General features: G+C 44.3%; 2 protein-coding genes across 9 annotated transcripts in view; one reads left to right on the forward strand and one right to left on the reverse strand.

Annotated features, from left to right (window-relative positions):
- PDZD9 (PDZ domain containing 9) lies at nucleotides 1–18,489 on the forward strand. 6 transcript variants are annotated; one of them, XR_007124280.1, is made up of 5 exons: nucleotides 1–119; nucleotides 2,997–3,176; nucleotides 7,995–8,184; nucleotides 13,333–14,112; nucleotides 15,594–16,471. XR_007124280.1 is itself a non-coding variant. In XM_047712864.1 (4 exons), exons 1-4 carry the CDS (start codon nucleotides 1,057–1,059, stop codon nucleotides 13,772–13,774), a joined length of 843 nt encoding a protein of 280 aa, XP_047568820.1. In that variant the 5' UTR covers nucleotides 855–1,056; the 3' UTR covers nucleotides 13,775–14,914. The 6 variants fall into 6 exon arrangements, 1 of the variants encoding a protein (XP_047568820.1); XR_007124276.1 differs by lacking the exons at nucleotides 1–119; nucleotides 15,594–16,471 and adding exons at nucleotides 855–1,087; nucleotides 18,239–18,489; XR_007124278.1 differs by lacking the exons at nucleotides 1–119; nucleotides 15,594–16,471 and adding exons at nucleotides 855–1,087; nucleotides 18,244–18,489.
- LOC125090285 (cytochrome b-c1 complex subunit 2, mitochondrial) overlaps nucleotides 14,612–22,539 on the reverse strand; it is a 26,429-nt gene continuing 18,501 nt past the window's right edge. For 2 of the 3 annotated variants that reach the window (XM_047712851.1, XM_047712852.1), the window contains 3 exons: nucleotides 20,649–20,725; nucleotides 16,208–16,361; nucleotides 14,612–14,885 (listed from right to left, as the gene is read on the reverse strand). In XM_047712851.1, coding sequence (XP_047568807.1) covers nucleotides 14,802–14,885; nucleotides 16,208–16,361; nucleotides 20,649–20,725 — 315 coding nt within the window. In that variant the 3' untranslated portion in view covers nucleotides 14,612–14,801. Of the gene's footprint in view, nucleotides 14,886–16,207; nucleotides 16,384–20,648; nucleotides 20,726–22,539 lie in introns of all 3 variants that reach the window. The other variant, XR_007124271.1, reaches the window with a different exon arrangement.

Consider the following 22,539-nt stretch of genomic DNA (forward strand, 5'->3'; position numbering starts at 1 on the left):
CGAAAATCTGCCTTGATTTATTGTCTGGGTAGAGCCACAGAAACGGCCAACTAAACAGGAACCTGCCCAGGCTGACCACGGAAATCTCTGCACAGTGCCCGACACCTTAAAAATGCTTCGTAACTATCTGTTGAAAGCATAGATGCAAAGTGCTTACCCTCTCAGCGTCGTCAGAGTGGGGATAACAACAGGACCCATCTCATCACGTTGTTTCCTATTTCTTCTAGAATATATTTTTGATAATATATAGTTTCCTAAAATTGTCCATTTCATCTGCTTTTTAAATCCGAGTTCCAAAAAGAGAGGACCCTTGTTTGTCTTGCCTACTGTTGTGTTCCCAGCCTCAGTACAAACCACAAAGCGGGCTTCCCGTAAATATTTGTCCTATGAGTGAATGTGTGTGTGGGGTAGGAAAGATTATTTTGGGAAAAAAAGAAGGAAGAATTAATTCCTCTCCTAATCGTGACTCATTTTTTTTTTTTTTCGAGCCACCCTTGGCCCTTCCTCATTCAAAACATCCATGAAAACAGTGCACTTCCAGAACAATCGGCGCTGTTGGTGCAACAATATTTAAAAACACCATTACTGCGAGAGCAGCAAGGGGTTTCTGCGCTCTGCTACCGCCTTTGAGTTATGATCTTCCTCCGCAGACCATTTCACATCTCTGCCACACCCTCCTCGGTGCTTCTTCCATCCTCCCCGCTTGTTTTCCAAGAATGGATGATGAACCCACTGTGAGCCAGGCACTGTGCTAAGCCCCCGCCCCCCCCCCCCCCCCCCCCGCACAAGTTTTGTTTTTCTCCCCCCAAATTTCCACTCACTCCACTTTCCCGGGTCCACGGAGGCCCTGTAACCGCACAGCTGTCCAACTTCTGCCCCCTGGCGGCCATCCCGAGGAGCAGCGCCCGGGGTCTCCTCGCCGCCGGACGGTCCGCCCCGCCGCCCGCGGTCGGGCCGCAGTGCGCCGGCTCCTCGCGAGTTCGAAACAGTTGGGAGTTGGACCCACTCCAGCTTCGGCTCTGGGAGGCCCTCTGAGGGGCCTGCCCTCCTGGGGCCATGAAGAAGGCAGTCCTAAAAAACAAAAAAGGTAACTGGGGAGTGGGGAGAGGGCGACGCCTGGGGGACAAAGCCTTCATCACTTTGACTCACCTGTGAAATGGGACCGAACGTCAGACTCTTAGCCTGGGAGGTAGCCTCTCCCCGTTGTTTGTTTGCTAAACTATGCTTTACATACAGTAAGAGTCTCTCATTGTTAGTGTATAGCTTTGAGTTTTGACAAACGACCCACACCATCAAGATGCGGAGAAGTTCAACTCCAGCCCTCCCCACCCCCACCCGCCCCTGCCCCCACCCCCATCCCCGCCCCCACCCCGGCTTGGCGCTGCCCCTTTGCCACCAGCCTGTACTTCCGTGCCTGGCGCTCCCGATCTGTCTCCTGCAGTTTTGCCCTTTCTACGGAGAAGGTGGAATCATCAGGTATGGAGTCTTTTGAGGCTGCCTACTTTCCCTTCACCCTGCTGGCTTTTGAGACTGTGTTTCTTAGGTTATCTTATCCGAAGCTCATTTAACTTGCAAGCTGAGGTTGGTGCTCAAAGCCTGCTAAGATGCAGCTTCTCTGTCTGCTCAGGAACTGGAGACTGAAGGAGGGGTACGATCTCCTGCAAATCTCTCCTATAATCCTGAACAGTCTCCCAATGTGGAACCTTCTTTACACTGGGTTCCTTTATTTCTTTTCTAGAGAGCATCTGTGGTTTGGGGGAAGGTGAGGTTGGAGATACGCTCCAATGCTTGCTCAGGAGGGAAGGGCCAGGAACCTGGCTGCGGACCCACACCTGGGGGTGGAGGGCCTGGGAGAGCCCCTCCCTCAGCAGTAGAGACCACTTCTGGGCCCTCAAAACACCACAGTCCTATGGATTTGCCAAAGGCTCGGCAAGGAGCGGTTTGTCACTTGTCCTTGAGGAAAAGTGTGCCGAAAAGGAATGTCCCCAGAAGCTTCCTGTGGACTGAAAATAAGTCTTCTGAGAAGCTTCCTCTTGAGAGACCAACTTGTTTTAAATCACTCCACAGCCTGAAACTTCTCTTTTGAGAGTTAGTTCCGTAGAAAACATATTTTGACACCCCTCCACCACCACCCGTTGTCCCAGATTTTCCTGCCAAATGATCTTTTCCTGCTATTTCCACTATCATTGCCATGGCACGCTTGGGTGATGACAATAACACTTTGATTTCCCACTTCCACTCTGGACCCCACAATCCATGGTTTGGTTTTGTCTTTAAAAAAAAAAAGCCAATCTTACTGTGTCCTGCTTAAATCCCTCCTCCGCCCTTGCAGCGATGATGTAAGCCTGTCAAACAGCCCCAGTGGTCTCTGCCTTTGTTCCTTCCGCCTGCCCCATGCATCTCTCGCTCTTGCTCTCAGTTCTTTTCTGTCTCCGAGACTTCCTTCCACTCTCCTTGGTCTAAATATTTCCTGTGGGTCCTTCTGACCTCCATTCAAACGTTACCTCCTGCATGAAGCCTGAACTGCCTTCTCCACAGGATACCTTGACCTCCTGTCAGTCCCCCTCAGAGCTCTCTATACTTTTCCTTCATAGCGTGTGTTACCGTTTGTTATTCGACATACATTGACGTGACTGATGGATATCTGTCTCCTCCGTTAAGCTGGAAGATCCATAAGGGCAAGAAATTGTTGTTTCCTAGCGCACAGTCTGCCTCAGAAAAATTTATCAAGTGGAGAGATGATAACTGACGTTAATGAAGCACTTAGCAGGGGCCGGGCGCTGTGCAAAGCCCTTCAACTGTCTCATTTATACTCATAACAAGCCTCTAAGCTAGACATTTATCGTCCTCACTTTACTGACGGGGAAACTGAGGAACAGAGAGGTTCCGAAACTGCTCTGGGTCCCCAGTCCTAAAACTGCCTCTAGCACCCCAGTGTTACTGTCATGTTGCTGTCTAGGTGACGGACTGAAAAAAAGTCTCCCTCTTTTCATTAGAAAAACAAACTGGCTTCAGCGTCAAGTCTTCTGTGCACAACTTGAGCAAAACTCAGCAGACCAAACTCACTGTGGGGAACCTAGGCTTGGGCCTGATCGTCATCCAGAACGGGCCCTACCTCCAGATCACCCATCTCATCCGGAAGGGGGCTGCGGCCAGGGATGGAAAACTCAAGCCAGGTGACTGTGGTCTTCCCTCTGCCTCCCTCCTGTCTGCCTCCGGGGAGACTCGGTTAGCAGGTGTTAGTGTAACTGTAATAATGATAATATTGCTTGAGAGCAGATATCTGCATGCCACCCCCTGGCTATCACTTTATCAACCCTCACTGTGTTATGTTTTTATTCACCAAATTCTCACCTTAAGTCTGTAGGTAGGAGCCGTTGTTATCCCCCTTTCACAGGGGATGAAACGGAGGCTCGGTGAGCTTGAGTTCCTTGCCTGGGTTCACCCCCCCACACACAGGTACGGTGTCACTCCAGAGTTTATGGCTCTTGGTGGATAAACCTTCCTTCCTGCGTGGGCAGTATGAATCATAGTTAGCGTTCAGACGCATGATCTCACTTCACCCTCCTGACAATCCCTGAGGTCGATTGTGCATTAAACCACCTTACAGATAAGGAATCAGATATTTAGTAACTTGCCCACCAGGGATCAGTGGCTTGAACCCTCTCTGTTACACTTCTAAGCCCAAGAAACACCACCCTGCTTCTCTTGTCTTGGGGTGAATGATTTTTTTCTTCCAGTTAGAAACATGTTTTCCAGTGTCTGCTCCGGTTCTAGGGCTGTGCTTGGGAGCCAAGGAGACACGATGGGCTGCAAGGGTGGTGAGAGGGAAGAGCCACCTGGTTTTAGCTGCTCTGCCACTTTGTAGTTCTGTGACCTTGGGCAAAGTCATCTAACCTTCCAGGTGTAGGTCACCTCATGCTCTGATTTGGGATAATACCACCCTTGTCAGAGGCAGCTAGGATTTGGAGAGAGAAGGTTTATGAAAGTGCTTTAAAAACGACAGTTCAGTGGGAATACTGGCAGTCATTTCTCTTAGGCTGTTCTTAGTTTCCAGACTTGGGTTTTGTTGTTGTTGTTGTTTTTAATAAAAAAGGATGATGGTTCAGTGGACTAAGCCACTGATTTGTAACTCTTACCTATTAGAATCACCTGGGGAGCTTATAAATCTGAGATGCCTACGCCCTGTTTCCCCAGAGGCTCTGATTCAATTGGTCTGGGGCTGGGGATCGGTTAGTTCATGGTTTCAAAGCTCCTCAGGTGATTGAGTCTAAGTGCAGCTCCGGTTAGAAGCAGTGGGTTAAAGAAAAGAGATAAATGATGCCGTTGTGAACATTTACCTCACCTTAAAATCCAAAACATCTTCTCCAAATGTCACTACTTGGTGCTGGGGCGCAGAGTACCAGAAAGAGAGATCTGGACTTTCCAGACCAGAGGAAGTCCAGGACACGTCGTGTGAACTTTTCTGCGTGTTCTCCTTAGCTTCTCTGGGGTCGGGTGACAGACACTGGTCGGTAACCAGAGTGCATACTCGCTGGAGTGCGACAGGAGTGTGTTTTTATGCGTGGGAAGCAGGACCAGTGGGCTCCTTGAGGTCAGAGGCAGTCTGGAATTCATCTTTTTTTTTTTTATTAAAGGTTTTTATTTATTTATTTGACAGAGAGAGATCCCAAGTAGGCAGAGAGGCAGGCAGAGAGAGAGGAGGAAGCAGGCTCCCTGCTGAGCAGAGAGTCCCATTCGGGGCTTGATCTCAGGGCCCCTAGATCATGACCTGAGCCGAAGGCAGAGGCTTAACCCACTGAGCCACCCAGGCGCCCCAATAAAGGTCTCCATTTTCTTAAGTTTTTTCTATTTGGTAATTTCTACACCCAATATGGGACTCGAACTCATGACTCCAAGATTTCAAGAGTCGCATGCTCTTCTGACTGAGCCAGCCAAATGCACCTGGAATTCATCGTTTAAATCCAGGACTTAACCTATAGTGCTGGCACATTTGGTATGTCTGTGCTTGATAAATGAATAAGACATATTTGTCACAGCCATCGTGCAAGGAGTTTCCGCATCCATGTTCTCATTTAATCTTTGCACCACTCCTGAAAGGTGGGTAACAAGACGAGAGGGTTGGTGAGATGAAGGAAGTGGGTCAATGCACAGAGCTAAGTGGATGCACGGGGCTGGGGTTCCAGCCCATGGGCCCCATGAAATCCTGGAAATAGGATTTCAGTATCAGAGAGAGTCCAGAGTCCCAAATCTCTTCATGACAGGTCAGTCACTTCCCTTCAGTGTCTTGGTTTCAGAAACTGGAATTCAGTGCTTTTGACAATGATTGAGAATTTCAGAGGTGACAGTCCCCCAAGCCTGCTTTCTTTGACCACATTATCTCCCAGCTCCATTGTTTCTTATCCATGTGCATCAGATTTTTCTCTTCTGGTGCTTTAAAATAGGGTTTCTTTTGATTTCCTAGCTTAGTTTAGTGTTAATTTATTCTGGCTAAACTTTACATTCCTTTTGGCCAGGATGGTTTGTTTTTTTTTTTTTAAGATTTTATTTATTTATTTGACAGAGAGAGATCACAAGTAGGCAGAGAGGCAGGCAGAGAGAGAGAGAGGAGGAAGCAGGCTCCCTGCTGAGCAGAGAGCCCGATGTGGGGCTCGATCCCAGAACCCTGAGATCATGACCTGAGCTGAAGGCAGTGGCTTAATCCACTGAGCCACCCAGGCGCCCCAGCTGGGATGGTTTTAAGTATAGTCTGATACCTAGAGTCTTAAGAAATTAGTGTAACTTTGAAGGCAAAATACAAGTCACATACCAGCCACATTCATTCAGTAAACATTTCCTGAATGCCTGCTGTGTGCAGGTATCCTGCTAGGCACAGGGTTATAAAGGTGAGCCAAACAGTTGTGGTTTGTAACCACCTGGAGCTTATGGAACTCACAGCCTCATCGGGAGAGATGGAGAAAAATAGGCAAATCTATTTTTCAGTAGTGACTTGGCTGCTGCAAAGTTGATTTAACGTAGGTAATCGAGACCAAGTTTATATAATAATGTGGCTCCTACAGCCCATTAAAACAGAAAAAAAAACTGTGTAATGAGTTTGATATTCATAAATACCACTTGGTATGTCTTAATGAAGGGCAACGTTAATATCTGTTGGCAGAGTAATCACATTCATACGACGACATGTTTGGTTCACAGCCAGGATCGTTATGGAATTACGCTGTTTGTTTTCTGTCCTCTTGATTAAAAAACACGCTTTAACAACATAATTGAGCAGAATGCCAAGCCGTAGCTTTCAGCTATAAATGCTTCTTTTAACATTAGGCATATAAACTCGTCCAGTGAGGGGTGTTTGGTTTTGGTGGGTGTTTTTTTTTTTGTTTTGTTTTGTTTTTTGTTTTTGTTTTTTTTTTGCGGGTGGGTGTGCTGTTGTAATTAACCTCCATAGGATGAACAGCTGTTCCAGACTGCACACTCTGCAGGCAGCTGGGGAAAACCTGTTTCATTTAGCAGTTAGCTGAAGATCCTTGGCTGGTTTTACCCTCAGCTACTTTCTAAGACCGAAGTAGGTTTTCTCCACCCTTCTAAGTCTTCATTTTCTTTACTACTTTCAAACTTCAGTTTCTGATAGGAAACTAGGACCTAGCACTATGAAAATTTGTCTTTGGCATTCCCCAGAGGCTTCCTTTGAGATCAGCAGAATTCTCAACTATCGCACAGTGGGGTGTAGTCTCAGAGAAGTTGCTTCATCCTCTTATCGGGGGTTAGGCTTCTGGCTGTCTTGCAAAGAGGGTAATTGAGGGCCCCTAGCTTCCCATGCACAACGAGATGAGCCTCCCCTTTGGGACTTAACTGGAGTCCCTTCATCTAGTGTTAGCTATAAAGTCTCCATTAACCATTCGGCAGGCTGTTCTAGTAAGATTTGCTAAGATTATACTCACTGTGAGCCCTTCAGAAGTAATTTCTTTGTATTCCTTCCTTTTTTGCTGGGTGTCCTTGTGGTAGTCAGGATTCTTCACAGCAACCAATAGAAAACCATTCTATTAAGGCACTGAACTTAGAACAGTGAGTCTGACAGAAATGCCGAAAAGGCTGGAGAACCAGGCTTCGAAAACGAGAGAACACAGGGCCATCTGTAACTACCCCCCGCAGCAGGGTGCTCCTGTCACGCTTCTGCATCTCCTGCTCTGGGTTCAGTGACCCAGGTGGGCTTGCCCCATGGCTGGATCTCCTTTACACGTCCATGCCCAAATGAGTAGTCTTTTTAACACTCACTTTGGGGGTCCAGGAGCTTGTGATCAAGATGTGGTTTTCCTCCCACATGGTGGGGGATCAAAAGCTCCATGGTTGACCGTCACGCTTCCCTCCCTGTCCAGCAATGCCCTAAAGTAGACAACCTAGCTGTCAAATCCCTTTAACCAACATACTCCCTGTATAGACATTGTAAGCTTAATGAAATCGTGCTACATGCCCAGTGTTTTTCATGCAGAATTATTTGTTCAACTAATACCGTGCAAGGCAGGAAATTAAAATCAAAGTCTTGATGTTAATACCAGTGGAGGGCACTGGAAATTGCCAGGCAGGTACAAGAGAAACTAGGTCATTTATTCACTTAGTGTAAGTGGTTTTTTAATGGTAATAGCTATTTATTTTACTTGAAACACACACATTTTTAGAATCTTAAGTGATGGCTCAGATTATAGATGGTTTTTAGCTTCTGACACACCAAGGACTAAAGAAATGCAGTAAAAACGTGAAATAATACCCACCATTACACCACTATTAAGAAACATCTTGCATGCATTCTCCATTATGCAAAGGACACTCATGTCACTGAGATGACCACTTTTATTAAATAAAGGCTGAAGCCTGGTTTGGGTTCAGAATGAACCAACAATATGAACCCTTAAACTGAAACACCTCACATTAGAGCCAGAAGTGCTATGAACCCACTGACCCATTATCTTAATTTTACTGATAATTTTTTCCCTCTTCAGGTGATGTTCTGATTAGTGTTGGCCATGCCAATGTGTTAGGATATACTCTTCGAGAATTTTTAAAACTTTTGCAACACATCACCATAGGAACAGTACTACAGATCAAGATTTACCGAGATTTTATTGACATACCACAAGAGTGGCAAGAAATCTATGATTTAATCCCTGAGACCAAATTCCCAGTAACGCGGTGAGTAGATCGTTTTTTTTAGGAAATCTTTTGTTATGCTAGCACCCCCGGGGCCGTGTGAAGCACTGGGTCTTGGTTTCATGGGAGAAGGATCCGCTGGACCAGGGTGGGAGGGATTGGTGAAACCACCACAATCATTTAGTGGGTTCTGAATCCTTCTGGAAAAGTACAATCTACAGGACCTAATGTGAGGCAGACTGATGAAGGCGAGAGCCTTGAACCTGGGGTTCTAAAGAGAACCGTCCGATGGGAGCTCTGCCACTTGTCCCCTTGTCCAGAGTTGGCCTTAAACACATGCTATGAATCCCATCGCTTCATTTGTCTCCTGCACATTCAGCTTCTCTCTGGATCCTTTTCAACAACATGGAAGCCTTATTTTTTTTTTTTTTAAAGATTTTATTTATTTATTTGACAGAGAGAGATCACAAGAAGGCAGAGAGGCAGGCAGAGAGAGAGGAAGGGAAGCAGGCTCCCTGCTGAGCAGAGAGCCCGACGTGGGACTCGATCCCAGGACCCTGAGATCATGACCTGAGCCGAAGGCAGCGGCTTAACCCACTGAGCCACCCAGGTGCCCCATGGAAGCCTTATTTTAGGCCTCTGTCCTCTTCACAAACCCCACCTTGAGGCTGCTGTCCTCTCCCACCCTAGCCACGGTCTTGTCCCTTTGACTCCAATCAGGTAGAGAGATGCTGTAGCAGTTGTGGGCCATTTCCCCTGGAGATGATTTCTCGGGCGCTCTGCCCCACCGCACCTTAGTGGAGGCCTTGCTTTCTTCACCTGGCCAAGGGACTCTTGGCAGGGCCACCCACAGCCCTCATGTTGCTGATTCCAGTGGACTCTTCTCAAGTCTACATTACTCTTGGCTTCCGAGCAGCATTCGCCACTGTACAACCCCACCCCCACTCCTGTTGAAATACCATCTTCCCCAGGCTTCTGCCCTGCCCTTCCCTGGGGCTGAATCTTTGGCTTCCTTGTCTCAATCTCCTGACCCCAGTAAGAGTCACCATTCGGTCTCTACCATCCACCTCTGTACCCTATTCATTCTCTACACAGAACAGTCCTTTTACGATGCAGGTCTGATTTTGACATGTTCCTGCTTAAAATCTTTTAAGACCTGTTCTCGGGACAAACGCCCAAATCCTTGGACTGGTCTATGCTACCCCATGTGGCTAGTGTCTGTCTGTATCCCACCACAGCCTCACCTCATACTGCTCTCTCTCCTCTGCCCTCTCTAGTCCACTTTGGCTCTCAGCTTTTTTGCCTTCTCTTTGCCTCGGGGCCTTTGCACTTGCTCTTCTGTCTGCAACATGCTTAGGACCCCGTCATTACTCATCCTTGAAGGCTTACAGTGCAAACTTTTTCCAAGAGGCCTCGGTAAATTAGGAAGCTTTAAAACACTGTCTGGTCCACCCATCTTATGCTTTCAGGGCAACCCGTTTATCTCCTTCACAGCATTTCTCCTAATTTCAAGGATGTAATCTGTATCATCCATTGTTTACTCTGTTGCCCTGGGGGAATGCAAATCTCTACCATTATGCTAAATCTACCACAGGACTTTCTCATGGTTTCCTTTATTTAGAGGGAATGAAAATTAAAACCCAGCTTTCAAGGTCCAGACAAATCACTTAATCTCTGTAACCCAGGAGTGCAAGGGACCCTTCGGCAGGTCAGATGCGTGAGGAAGGCCTGCAGAGCATAACATGTATGACATGAGATCCTTTTCCTTCAACAATTCAATGCTCTGATGTAAGAGTGGTCCTTATTAATTTGACAGGATTTCTGAGCTAGAGTTGTTACAGCTGTGTGCATCTTTGGTTATTGGGATGGGCTCAAGGAAATCTAGCTGGGGACTTATACTAAGAACTAAAGGATGGCCCACATTGCATTGACATTACTTCATATATTCCCACTTGTGGTCCAAGGGACTGATACGGACAACAGATGTGCTTTGTTGGTCTCCCACAACATTTTGAAAAGCCAGAATAGCGGTGACCTAGAGAGAAAGGAAGATACAAGGGGGCTTTTCCAGGCGCCAGTACTCTTTCTTGACCCCCCGGGGTGTGTGTTTGGATACCCAAGTGTTTATAATTTTTTTCCATTAAACTGATCTTTTTTGCATTTTTCTGTACATTTCAAAAATGTTTAAATGAAAAATATTTGAACTTACACATCCAAGATTTCATGGAAAGTATCTGCACCTGTGGTTTCTCCTGAAAAATCAGAAGATGGGCTTGCATTCCCACATGCTGACAGCGGGACTATAGCTGGGTAGAGTTGTCTGTCCCCTTAGATCAGGCACAGATTGGGGACAGGTTTTTTCCCCCCAAAACCAAACCAATCATGATGTAGTTAAAAATCATTCACGATAACACTGCTTACTATGCAGTTGACATTGGTTGACGAGCATTATACCTCTTAATCCTCAGGCCAAGGCTTTTTATTATCCTGATTACAGGCAAGAAAACGGAAGCCAAGAGAGGGGTATGTAAACTTGCCAGAGGTCACAGGGTCTAACTGTCACTAGGCCTGTCTCCAGAGCAGCAATGTTCTAGAAGAACTTACTGCCATGGTGTAAATGTTTTCAATTTGTGCTGTCCCACGTAGTAGCCACGATTAAGCACGTGGAATGTGAGGAACTGCAACTGGGGAATTTTAAGTTTTATTCAGATTTAATCAGTTTAAATTCAGCAGCCACACACAGCTGGGGACCCCGTACTCAAGCCTGGGTTCTTAATCATTTTATAGAATGATTATGTTTCTAAGCATTTTAAGTGTTCAGAGTTTGAGATACAGAATATTAACATCTAAGAATGGTAGACTGACCATTCAAAAGCAAAGAAGAGAGAAACAGAAGAGCACAACTACAGTATGAGGCTAAAACCCATGGATTCAGAAACAAGAGCAGACACTTTCTGAATGCCTTCCTTAACAAAGTGCTTACGTCTAAGGCACTTTGGTAATTACATGGAAGGCGACAGGGAAGGAGCACAAAAGGAAAGAAAAGGCTTCTTACACAGAGCTCGTACGATCTTTTTCAGGAGCAAATGGCACTTCATGCACACTGGAGAATATTCCACATAATACTTTGGGCAGACCTAGTGGTCTAAAAACGGTTTCCAACTAACTCTGACCTCTGCTGGCTTATGGTTTTATAATCATACTTCAGTTAGGAAGAACCTGGCTCTACTACTTATTCTTTATATTTACCTAATACTGAGTTACAAAGGATATTCTTTGCTGTCTGGAGAAAAAAAAGCAACATGGGTCCCCCCGACCCCCGTTCACAAGCTGCTCAGGAAGTCCTGGGCATGTCTGAAGGCCAAGTGTTCTGATCCTAAGATCTTTTGAATCTCTTTGCACCCACTAAATCGAGGATGAAGGAAAATCCACATTTTAATGATTCTCAGTGGTTCTCAGGGAGAAAGACTCAATTACTAATTATTATTATTATTTTTTAAAGATTTTATTTATTTATTTGTCAGAGAGAGCGAGGGAGAGAGAGCGAGCACAGGCAGACAGAATGGCAGGCAGAGGCAGAGGGAGAAACAGGCTCCCTGATGGGCAAGGAGCCCGATGCGGGACTCGATCCCAGGACGCTGGGATCACGACCTGAGCCGAAGGCAGCTGCTCAACCAACTGAGCCACCCAGGCGTTCCTCAATTACTAACTATTACTAGAAGAGAGAAACTTTAGGAAAACCTGTTCAAATTCTTGGAAGCACACAGAACAGTCAGGACTGCAAGAATAGTGATGGCGCAAGCAAGTCTGAAAGGTCGGCGGCGGGGACGGGCGCGGGGGAAGAAAGGAATTCCTATTTCCTGTAGCAGGACACATGTGCCAGAGGCCCATAATCACAAAGACCAGGATGCGGGGGGAGCAGGGAACGGCATCTGTTCGGGGGGGTAGTAAGTGGGCACAGGAACCGCAGGTTTTAGAAAAGCTGAAGAGGCCCGCAGTTGCTAGCAGGCCAGCGCTGCCCAAGTTTCAACAGTCAAGAAAGCCAGGAGTTGGGGACGTGAGGGTGATTGGGTTGGCCAGGCAGGTGTTCCCTCTCCTCCCTCATCGCTCGCGTGCGTCCCTCTGGAAGCTGCGTGCTCGGTTGAAGAGGACGTCTGTCCTTCAAAGAGGTATGAGGAGCTGTGCTCCTCTGCTGGAGCTCTCAAGAAAGTTACAAAAACACGGGGCGCCTGGGTGGCTCAGTGGGTTAGGGCCGCTGCCTTCGGCTCGGGTCATGATCCCAGGGTCCTGGGATTGAGCCCCGCGTCGGGCTCTCTGCTCGGCAAGGAACCTGCTTCCCTTCCTCTCTCTCTCTGCCTGCCTCTCTGCCTACTTGTGATCTCTGTCTGTCAAATAAACAAATAAATAAATAAAAGTCTTAAAAAAAAAAAAAGTAAGTTACAAAAACATCTTTAAAAGCATCTGGCCAGAGGGGCGCCTGGGTGGCTCAGTTGGTTAAACGACCACCTTCAGCTTAGGTCACGATCTCAGGGTCCCGATATTGAGCCTCCCATCAGGCTCCCTGCTCTGGGGGAGCTTGCTTCTCCCTCTGCCTGCCGCTTCCCCTGCTTGTGCTCTATTAAATTAAAAAAGAAACCAAATGCCCAACAAGACACATCTGGACATAGAGGGCATTGTGTAAGTCCACGCTTTTAAACCCAAAAGAGAGGCAAATGATGATGCTCAGGAGAAAAAAAAGAAGACTCAAAGATTTCCCGATCACTAGTGTGTTGAAGATCTTGGAGGCCCACTAATTTCTGAATACGCTGGAAATTGGTAATACCCTGTTATTGTGGTTATTGCTAACCCCACGTGACCCATTAGAATAGAGATCTGTGGAGATGGCCAGGTTGACTATCATTCTGGAGGCAAATTAACCTACACTTTAAGGCCTGCTAATATTCTGGTCAGTACTCTGGCTTAAGTTAGTACAAAGCAATGTGAAATGATCCAAGGCAGAATTCGATTTACACTTAGGAATGGAAAACAAACGTAAAGGTACTTTTAAAGAGAAAACCGTCAACAACACAAAGTGCTAAAGCTAAATCATATTCTTTCTTTTATGAACCAAAGCGGCTTTTAAGACATCTTGTTAGGGGACAATGAATGTTCAGACAATTAACAGTCCATTTCTTCTTTTTTTCATTTCAGCCCAACAAAGACAACTGAGGAGTCAAAAGATGACCTTTTGGCAAGCAGTGGTGACAACGAAGATGTAGTTTCAGATAAAAAACTTAAGTATTATAAAGACCCAGGGTCCACTGGGCCTCAGTCTGCAACAAGACCGATGTCTATCTCCAGAGAGTGGCATGGATATAAGAAGAAGAACCATACCATTAGTGTAGGGAAGGACATCCAGTGTGACGTGATGATTCACAGAGATCACAAGAAAGAAGCGAGAGCCCCTTCTCCATACTGGACAATGGTGAAGCACGACAAGGAGAGCTCCTCCTCCTCCACGGTCTCCTCCACCTCGGATGCATTTTGGATGGAAGACTACGCCCAGGCTGAAAAGAGCAAGGTTCCACCTGTATCGAAAGCTGCCACCCAGGCTGAAAAGAGCAAGGTTCCACCTGTATCGAAAGTTGCTTAGGAGAAAGTCTGCAAGTTGGTGATCACATAAGCATCTATCTTGGACACACCCAACTTTTGTGCATTGCTCTGTACAGGTTTGCTATACTGAGAGTAATATGTGCAGACTTCACAATTCTTTCACAAGTGCATTGTAATGCCTTCAGAGACCTTCTTCCATGTGATAGCCAAACACTGCCCTGGGGCCAGACAGGCCTCACCACCTTATTCTCAAAATAGGAATGTCATTCACATCATTCACACACTCCCTTCTGAGAAAAATGTCTCATCTTTTACAAAATGCAGCAGAGGAACCCAGGATCAGAATGCATGAACATAGAGAGAATTTCACTTTTTAAGGTAAGTATCACATTTTTATTTAGATATTTCGTTTCTCTTGTTTTGCAAACTTCAGATGCCCTACTTAAAATAAGAGATGTATTTTTCTGGCTTGTTCACATAACAATTTTTCCCCCTTTTCAGCCCTAAGAAACAAACAGATGAGCGAGAGGGAGAAGATGAGAAAAAAGACAAAACTCTGTGACACAAGTGAAGATAAATCGAACATAAAATGAGGCAGGGGGAACACAGGATATGACTAGGGAATTTATATTTTTAGGAAATAACTCTATTCCAAAAAAGACAGAAAGGGGGTAAAACCCAACTAATTATTCTGACCCAAGAGGACAGATTTTTAAACTGGTTTTATCTCTAAAAGCCATCAATAATTATCTTAATTTTAATAGTTTCTGATGCTTCTGGACTCTATTATTATGTTCCTGTTCTCCTTTACAGCATCTAAAACAAAGATCTCAACATATAATAAATACTTGATTACCAATAGCAAAGATGCAAGAAAAACATTTAAACAGAATGTTTTATTGACTTTAAGTCAGCTGGGGATAATTACCTGTATTTATATGTTAAGACATTTCACCTCATTGAAAAAAAAAAAGATAAATGTTATATTAGAGATCTTTGACTTTCATGTGTTTGCTGCTCTGGGTTGAGAACATGTTCAGCTCTTCCCTGCAAGATGTGTTTCAGTATTACAACTCATCAACAAAAGGTGTATGGCCCAGATTTCCACTTGCCGCCATTGACTTCCGGCCAGAAACAAACTTCTTTGCAGCCTTTAAACAAACAAAAAAAGAGAGAAAAATTAACAGAGATAAGAGAATGCATTATCCAGTAGACAAACTTATTTATCCCATTATTTCAAGAGCGTATAGGACCAGGCATCCTGAGCCAGCAGCTCTGTACTAACCTCTTGTGAAGTTAACTATAGGAGAGGGCTGATGCATTATTTCAGTTTGGGACACTATAAGAAAATAAGCTTGGGTGTTCTGATGAATGTTCCCTCCTATTTGTGACTGAGCAAGTGTGATACTCCAGATCTGAGGGTAGCTGTTAAGGGGGGGTTAGGGAGAACCTCACTGACATTGCAAAATAGGGCAGAGGCGGCCTCAGGCCGGGGAGTACTCTGCTGCTTCTGTATTATAATAGCAAATAGTCTGAGCCAGTAAAAATATACTGTTAACATAAAAGTCAAACTTTCTCCCACTGTGTTCCTTATGCCACTATTTCAAGACCAGAGGCCAGTCGTTTCGGTGTACTACCACGAGTAGCAGCCCTGATGTTCTATAAAGCCAACTTTTTCATGGAGACACAGTGCTAGAGGCAGCAGAGGCTGGGACCCACTTGACGATCGTATACAAGAGGAGGAGAACCATTTGGAAGAGTGTGAAAATGACAAACTTAGGGGCCAAGTGAAATCGGGCCAGGACTACTACCTTAAAATAACCTGTTTCTTTTTTCTATCCCCACTGTCCCTACGTAAGGTAGAGCTGTTGGTGAGAAGATGGCTGAGACCTCTACGATGCAAGAGGAGTTAACATTTTTAATATAGAAAGAACTGGGGAAAACCCACTGATTTTGGGTTTATTCTGTAGTTCATATATTTGTTAGGTACAATAGAGAATACAAAAAGGTATAAGACGTAGTCCTTGCCCTCAAAACAACTGAATCTCACAATAATATATGTTAAAAAAAAAATACACCAATAGCAGGAGGAATGTCTTCGGCTGAGAAGATGAACAGAAATCCCAAGATGCTGGGGCGTGCAGGACTGGCACAACAGAGTTTATTTCTTGGGAGGAGAATCACATAAAAATCACATGAAATTGCCACTATTCAACTCTTCTTGACCCTTTGGAATTTGAAATGGTTTAATCTATTGGTACTTTAGCTGAATGAGGAAGCTACACACACCGAGCTGACAAGGAAGCCATCTGCAGATGTGATGGGAATGAGCCCCTCCCACCACCACACCAGGGAGGCACCAAACTTCAGGACAGGGACATACACAGCCCAGGGGAGCTTATGCATGCCTTCTGTGATTGGATCACTAAGGTCAAATTATTTGATGTAGAATCAGAAGTTTTTATTCGCTCACGTTTACGACATCGGCGTCAGCTACGGAGTCTATCTGCTGAAGGACTGTGGCTGGTGGCGTGTACGATCCTGCACCCAGCGCCTGGGACCCGACTTCATCCAGGAACCCCTCAGAAGACTCCACTGACATTAGGTAGCCAGCTTTCAGCTTGTTCCTGTCCAGTAAAAGGTATGTAACTAAGGCAGAAGCAGTTTTATAAGAGCAAGGCAATTTGAAAGTATGTTCTCAAACTCAAACCAAATAAAGTATGTTTTCAAACTCAAACATGTTTTGGTAAATACACAAATTAACAGCCCTGAAACCTTACAGGGCTAAAGGCCTCCATTCTGCCTTCAGTTCATCAGTTATGTGATTATTTATTTCGAAAACTGTCAATATGAGCTTATATTGGAATCCCAACAGACCTCCTTCCGATTTTATTTTATTTTTTTTTAAAGATTTTATTTATTTATTTGACAGAGAGAAATCACAAGTAGGCAGAGAGGCAGGCAGAGAGAGAGAGGAGGAAGCAGGCTCCCCGCTGAGCAGAAAGCCCGATGTGGGGCTCAAACCCAGGACCTGGGATCATGACCTGAGCCGAAGGCAGCGGCTTAACCCACTGAGCCACCCAGGCGCCCCATTATTTTATTTTTTTTAAAGATTTTATTTATTTATTTGACAGAGAGAAATCACAAGTAGGCAGAGAGGCAGGCAGAGAGAGAGGAGGAGGAAGCAGGCTCCCTGCTGAGCAGAGAGCCCGATGCGGAGCTCGATCCCAGGACCCTGAGATCATGACCTGAGCCGAAGGCAGCGGCTTAACCCACTGAGCCACCCAGGCGCCCCCTCCTTCCGATTTTAGACTAGAACTTAAGACTACCTTAATGTGAAGTTTTGATTAGTGAAGTAATAACTCTTGCCTCCAGTACTTTTCTGGTGATGATTTTAGGTATTTCTATTAAAGCAGAACACCTATGTGGGGTCTTAAACACTGTCTACTTAGCAGAATACTGTGTGCTGATTCTCTTATCTACCTGCATCCCCCAGGCCCATTTCTACACCGAGATTTGTCTCCGTGAGGGTGGGGCGTGACTGAGAAGAAAGATGAGAAGGACAGTAGAGGTCTTACAGTCTTTGCAGCTTAAATACGGCACAAAGCATGAATCTGAAATAAAAATCCAATTTATAATTCTCTCAGAAAGAAAATGGGTGTTCAATAAGGCTCTCGAGTAATTTAACTCTAAAATAAACTATCCTTGTTTGGCACTCTGTAGCAAAACTTGCATTTACACATAATCACAATTTAATGCAGCAATTTTACCACAGTGTCTGTTTAATTTAAAAAAGATTTGGGGCGCCTGGGTGGCTCAGCGGGTTAAAGCCTCTGCCTTCGGCTCAGGTCATGATCCCAGGGTCCTGGGATGGAGCCCCACATCGGGCTCTCTGCTCAGCGGGGAGCCTGCTTCCCTTCCTCTCTCTGCCTGCTTCTCTGCCTACCTGTGATCTCTGTCTGTCAAATAAATAAATAAAAATAAAATAAAATAAAAATAAAAATAAATAAAAATAAAAAAGATTTTACCTCTTCCCCGCCCCCCCAAGAGAGGGAGGGTGGGGCAGAAGGAGAAGGAAAGAGAGAATCTCAAGTAGGTCCTACATCCAGCACGGAGGCAAATGCGGGGCTTGATCTCAGGACCCTGAGATCATGACCTGAGCTGAAACCAAGAGTTGGACGCTTGACCAACTGAGTCACCCTGGTTCCCCAAAGATTTTACCTCTTCACTCTAGGCAACAAACTGATGGCTACCAGGGAGGAGGTGGGTGGGGGGGATGGCTGAGAAAGTGATAGGGATTAAGGAGGGCACTTGCTATGATGAGCACTGGGTGATGTATAGAAGTGTTGAATCACTGTATTGTACTCCTGAAACTAATATTATACTTCATGTTAAGTAACTGGAATTTAAATAAAAATGTAAATTTTTTTTACCTACAGTAAACTTTACCAAGAGATTATTAGTTTGTCCCTTCACAAATGATACCTTACTTTGTTTCTTTCAGTACAGGAAGACTAATAAGAACCTTACAAGAAAAAGTATCAACTCCATCAAAATGGCAGAAAACAAAACATTTCTCAATATTAATAACTGAAATTCTATTTTCTACATGTTGCCGTACCTTATAAAAACTGTGCTACACTGAAGGAAATATATTTTCTTAAATAAATTAGATATGAAACAGATTTTTCTTAAGTAAATCCAGTGTTTCAATTTATTCTCATCATGTTTTGTTTGTGGTGCAATCATGCAGAACTGCATCCTATTAACCAATCCTTTGTTCCATGTACCTATTACTTAATAAACTGTACTGTACTGTTGAAGAGATGCAATTTTTACTGTGTTCAGTATAACAGAAGTAATAATGTTAATGGAACTCTTTGAAATGACCGGGAAGTTGTTCCTTCCTGGGTCGTAATTTGCCTGTCATACTTCCTTTGTGGGCAACACTAAACGATCATGAAGACAGTGTGAGTTTCACGATTCACATTTTGAACTGTCCTAAATGGATGGAGTCAAATTTAAGTGTTTTAAAGTGCTGTATGAAAATGCAAGCTGATTTCCAGCTTGGTCCAAATTATGTCTTTTTTGTTAGAGAGACTTGGCAAACTACTGAATGAGAGATGTTGCTGGCACTCCCAGTGAAAACAGTGGGCATTTAAAAACCACCAAGAATCAGACAGGTATTTCAATCTTTTAATCAGATACAGTGATCTGCAGGGTATACCTTCCAAGAACCCCAGTGGATGCCTGAAGCCATGGTTAGTACCGAACCCTATATATACTGTGTTTTTCCTAACATACATACCTATAATTAATTTATAAGTTAGACACAGTAAGAGATTAACAACTAATAATAAAATAGAATAATTGTCCTGCATCGGGCTCCCTGCTCAGCACTCCCACTCCCCCTGCTTGTGTTCCCTCTCACTGTCTGTCTCTGTCAAATAAATAAATAAAACCTTTAAAAAAAAAATAGAAGAATTGCAACAATATGCTGTAATAAAAGTTAATGTGTATATGGTCTACCTCTCTAATTTAAAAATAACTTACTGTCCCATACTCACCTTCCTTGTGATGATGCGAGATGATCAAATGCCTACGTGATAAGATGAAGTGAGGTGAGTGATGTGCTTGTGTTGTGACATAGTGTTTGGCTACTAATGACCTTCTGACACTTCAGTCAGAGGGAGGATGATCTGCTTTCAGACCATGGCTGACCCCAGGTAACTGTGGAAAGCAAAACCACGGATGGCGGGGGAAACAAGTGGTATTTTTTTTTGGTCTATCATATCAGTAAAGAGGTTAAAAAAAAACTGCCAATGGTTATGGCAGAATAGGCACTCTCATATATTGGTGGTGTGATTATAAACTGGTACAACCTTTCTACACTAGGACTTTGAAATATAAAAATAAACATATAAACACTCACATATATTTGAACAGACTTTTATGATATTTATTATAACTCTTGACTCAGCTGGGAATCTATACCAAGAAGATACTACGAAATACAAAAATGTTTTAAGAACAAAGATACCTTTTATAGTTTATATTTCCAACTATAGGAAATGTCCAACAAGTATATTTGGATACACCAGTTAATACTGTTTATAACAGATTTTTAGTAATCTGAATAAATGGAAACATCACTATAATGTTAAAAAAAGAGGAATCATTGGTACGGAGTAACAGGTCATTTTTGACCTTTTTATGTGTTTCTTATATTGAAATCTCTACAATAAACATGTTACTAAAGAGGATATAAGGGGGCGCCTGGATGGCTCAGTGGGTTAAGCCTCTGCCTTTGGCTCGGGTCGTGATTCAGGGTCCTGGGATCGACCCCCCGAGTCCAGCTCTCTTTGCCTGCCTCTCTGCCTATGTGTGATCTCTCTCTCTCAAATAAATAAATAAATAAATAAATAAATAAATAAATAAATAAATAAATCTTAATTTAAAAAAAAAAAAGATGCAAGTATATATAATAATAGTTAATAATTATGTTTAAAATGTATAAAATGGTCAAGAAAATAAGCAAAATATTAACTATCTCTAGGTGGCAGGATGTGGGGGTTTCCCTTTTATTTATTTATTAGTGTGGGGTTTTTTGTTTTTAAATATTTTATTTAGTTGACAGAGATCACAAGTAGGCAGAGAGGCAGGCAGAGAAAGGAGGAAGCAGACTCCCCACTGAGCAGAAAGCCCGATGCGGGGCTCGATCCCAGGACCCTGGGATCATGACCTGAGCCGAAGGCAGAGCCTTAACCCACTGAGCCACCCAGGTGCCCCTTCCCTTTTCTTTTAAATACTTTTCTGTACCTTTCAATCCTTTTGGGTATATGTCACAACAACAACAACAAAAAAAAAACTTGTAAATAGTTGAAACACAAAACACAGTTAATACTGCAACTTACTTGGCAGCTTGGATGTCTGCGTTGGAAAGGTTTCCTTGAGCAATCGTTTTTACTTGGCCATAGGCAGCCTTGATAACCTAGGATAGACAAGAGAAAGCTGGTCATTTCTGATCAGTGCCAGAGACTCCTGAAGTAATCAAATGCTCCTCTACAGAGGTAAAAGCGTAAGACGTGATAAGGTTGGTTCCAGAGAAAGAGAACAGTGTCCAGTTTGGGATTCTTGCCACTATGTGTTCCTTATTCTTCCAGTGTTCCATGAAGCAGCTGTTTGTATCTCGGAAATGGCCCAAGTAGCAAGCTATGTCATCTTTTTATTCATTTATTTATTTATTTATGGTGGGCAGTAAAGCAAGGTTTATTGAGCGATAGCAAACTTTATTATTGAGTGATAGTACAAAGCTCCCGAAGAGGGAGGAAACCCCAGAGGGTTGTCTGGAGCCAAGCTTTTTAGAAAAATAGTGGCAGCACAGAGAATGCCAGGATGGTTTAGGAAAAGCCATTTCTAATTCCCTATAAAGAATAAATACCTCTAAAATCGCCCCAGACTCTCAAAGCATCATGGAATTAATACTGCTCTCCCTTACTACTCACGAAGAAGAAAGCAGTAATTCACACACAGCTGATTTATAAAGCTTATCCCTGCCTGGGATGTCAGAGTCAAGAAGGAATCAAGTTCCAGTGATGTGGGTGGGCGTTTAGCAAATATTTGTTGGATGTATAAGTTCATAAAACCAGTCCATGATTTTCTCCATCCCAACCTTGGTACCATCCTGGGTCACTGACCGATCCCTATTCACCTACATTCTGGGACCTTCTTTCCCTGCACAGCCACACCCGACTTGGATGTAACCTGAATTTGCCCTCTCTGTGAAATCCTTCATTCCACAACCCCTGGCCTAAGTCTTTAATCACACAATCCTTGTTCCACTTTATCAAGATCTTTGGTTCTTTGAATTGTCTCCTTTTATTTATTTATTTATTTATTATTTATTTTTTTATTTTTTTATTATTATTATTTTTTAAGATTTTATTTATTCATTTGACAGGGAGAGATCACAAGTAGGCAGAGAGGCAGGCAGAGAGAGAGGAAGAAGCAGGCTTCTGAGCAGAGAGCCCGATGCGGGGCTCGATCCCAGGACCCTGAGATCATGACCTGAGCCGAAGGCAGCGGCTTAACCCGCTGAGCCACCCAGGCGTCCCTATTTTTTTTTTTTTTTTTTTTAAGATTTTATTTATTTGACAGACAGAGATCACAAGGAGGTAGAGAGGCAGGCAGAGAGAGAGAGAGAGAGGAGGAAGCAGGCTCCCCACCAAGCAGAGAGCCCAATGCGGGGTTCGATCCCAGGACCCTGAGATCATGACCTGAGCCGAAGGCAGAGGCTTTAACCCACTGAGCCACCCAGGCGCCCCTGAATTGTCTCCTTTTAATCAAGTCCCCTGGCTTCAGTTCTCTGGCCGAGATCCACAAATCACTCCTCCAGTCACTCTCGTCAGTGTGTCCCACTCCCTTGCCATCTGCCCATACTTCTGACCTGTCCACTTTGCAGGCTTCTAACCCTGGATCAACCCTACGACCTGCCCCTCCACTTTTCCATCAGAAATACTACCGAAGAAAAACTATGAAAGGACTAATACGTGACGATATGTGTAGTAAGTGTCGTACGTGACTACGGTACGAATCTGTGGTTTCTCACCTCCAGGAGATACCCTGTTGATGCCCATTCTAAATGTATCTAGCCATGCATTTCACCCAAATCTCGTTATTTTAACTCTCCTACCTTTTCTTACTCTCAAGACATGACAGCCTCCTCCCTCACTGCGATGTACTTCCCCATCTTGCCCCCAGCAGCCTTTGTGTGCAAGGCTAACATGTTCATTTGTACTCTGCACC

This window comes from Lutra lutra, chromosome 18, assembly GCF_902655055.1.
Source record: "Lutra lutra chromosome 18, mLutLut1.2, whole genome shotgun sequence".
NCBI lineage: Eukaryota > Metazoa > Chordata > Mammalia > Carnivora > Mustelidae > Lutra > Lutra lutra.

Excerpts from the sequence above, each read along its gene's own strand:
- PDZD9 (XM_047712864.1), top strand. The coding sequence starts at position 1,057 with ATGAAGAAGGCAGTCCTAAAAAACAAAAAAG. Across the intron at positions 3,177-7,994 it reads GGATGGAAAACTCAAGCCAG|GTGATGTTCTGATTAGTGTT; the intron begins GTGACTGTGGTC and ends TTCCCTCTTCAG. Across the intron at positions 8,185-13,332 it reads ACCAAATTCCCAGTAACGCG|CCCAACAAAGACAACTGAGG; the intron begins GTGAGTAGATCG and ends TTTTCATTTCAG.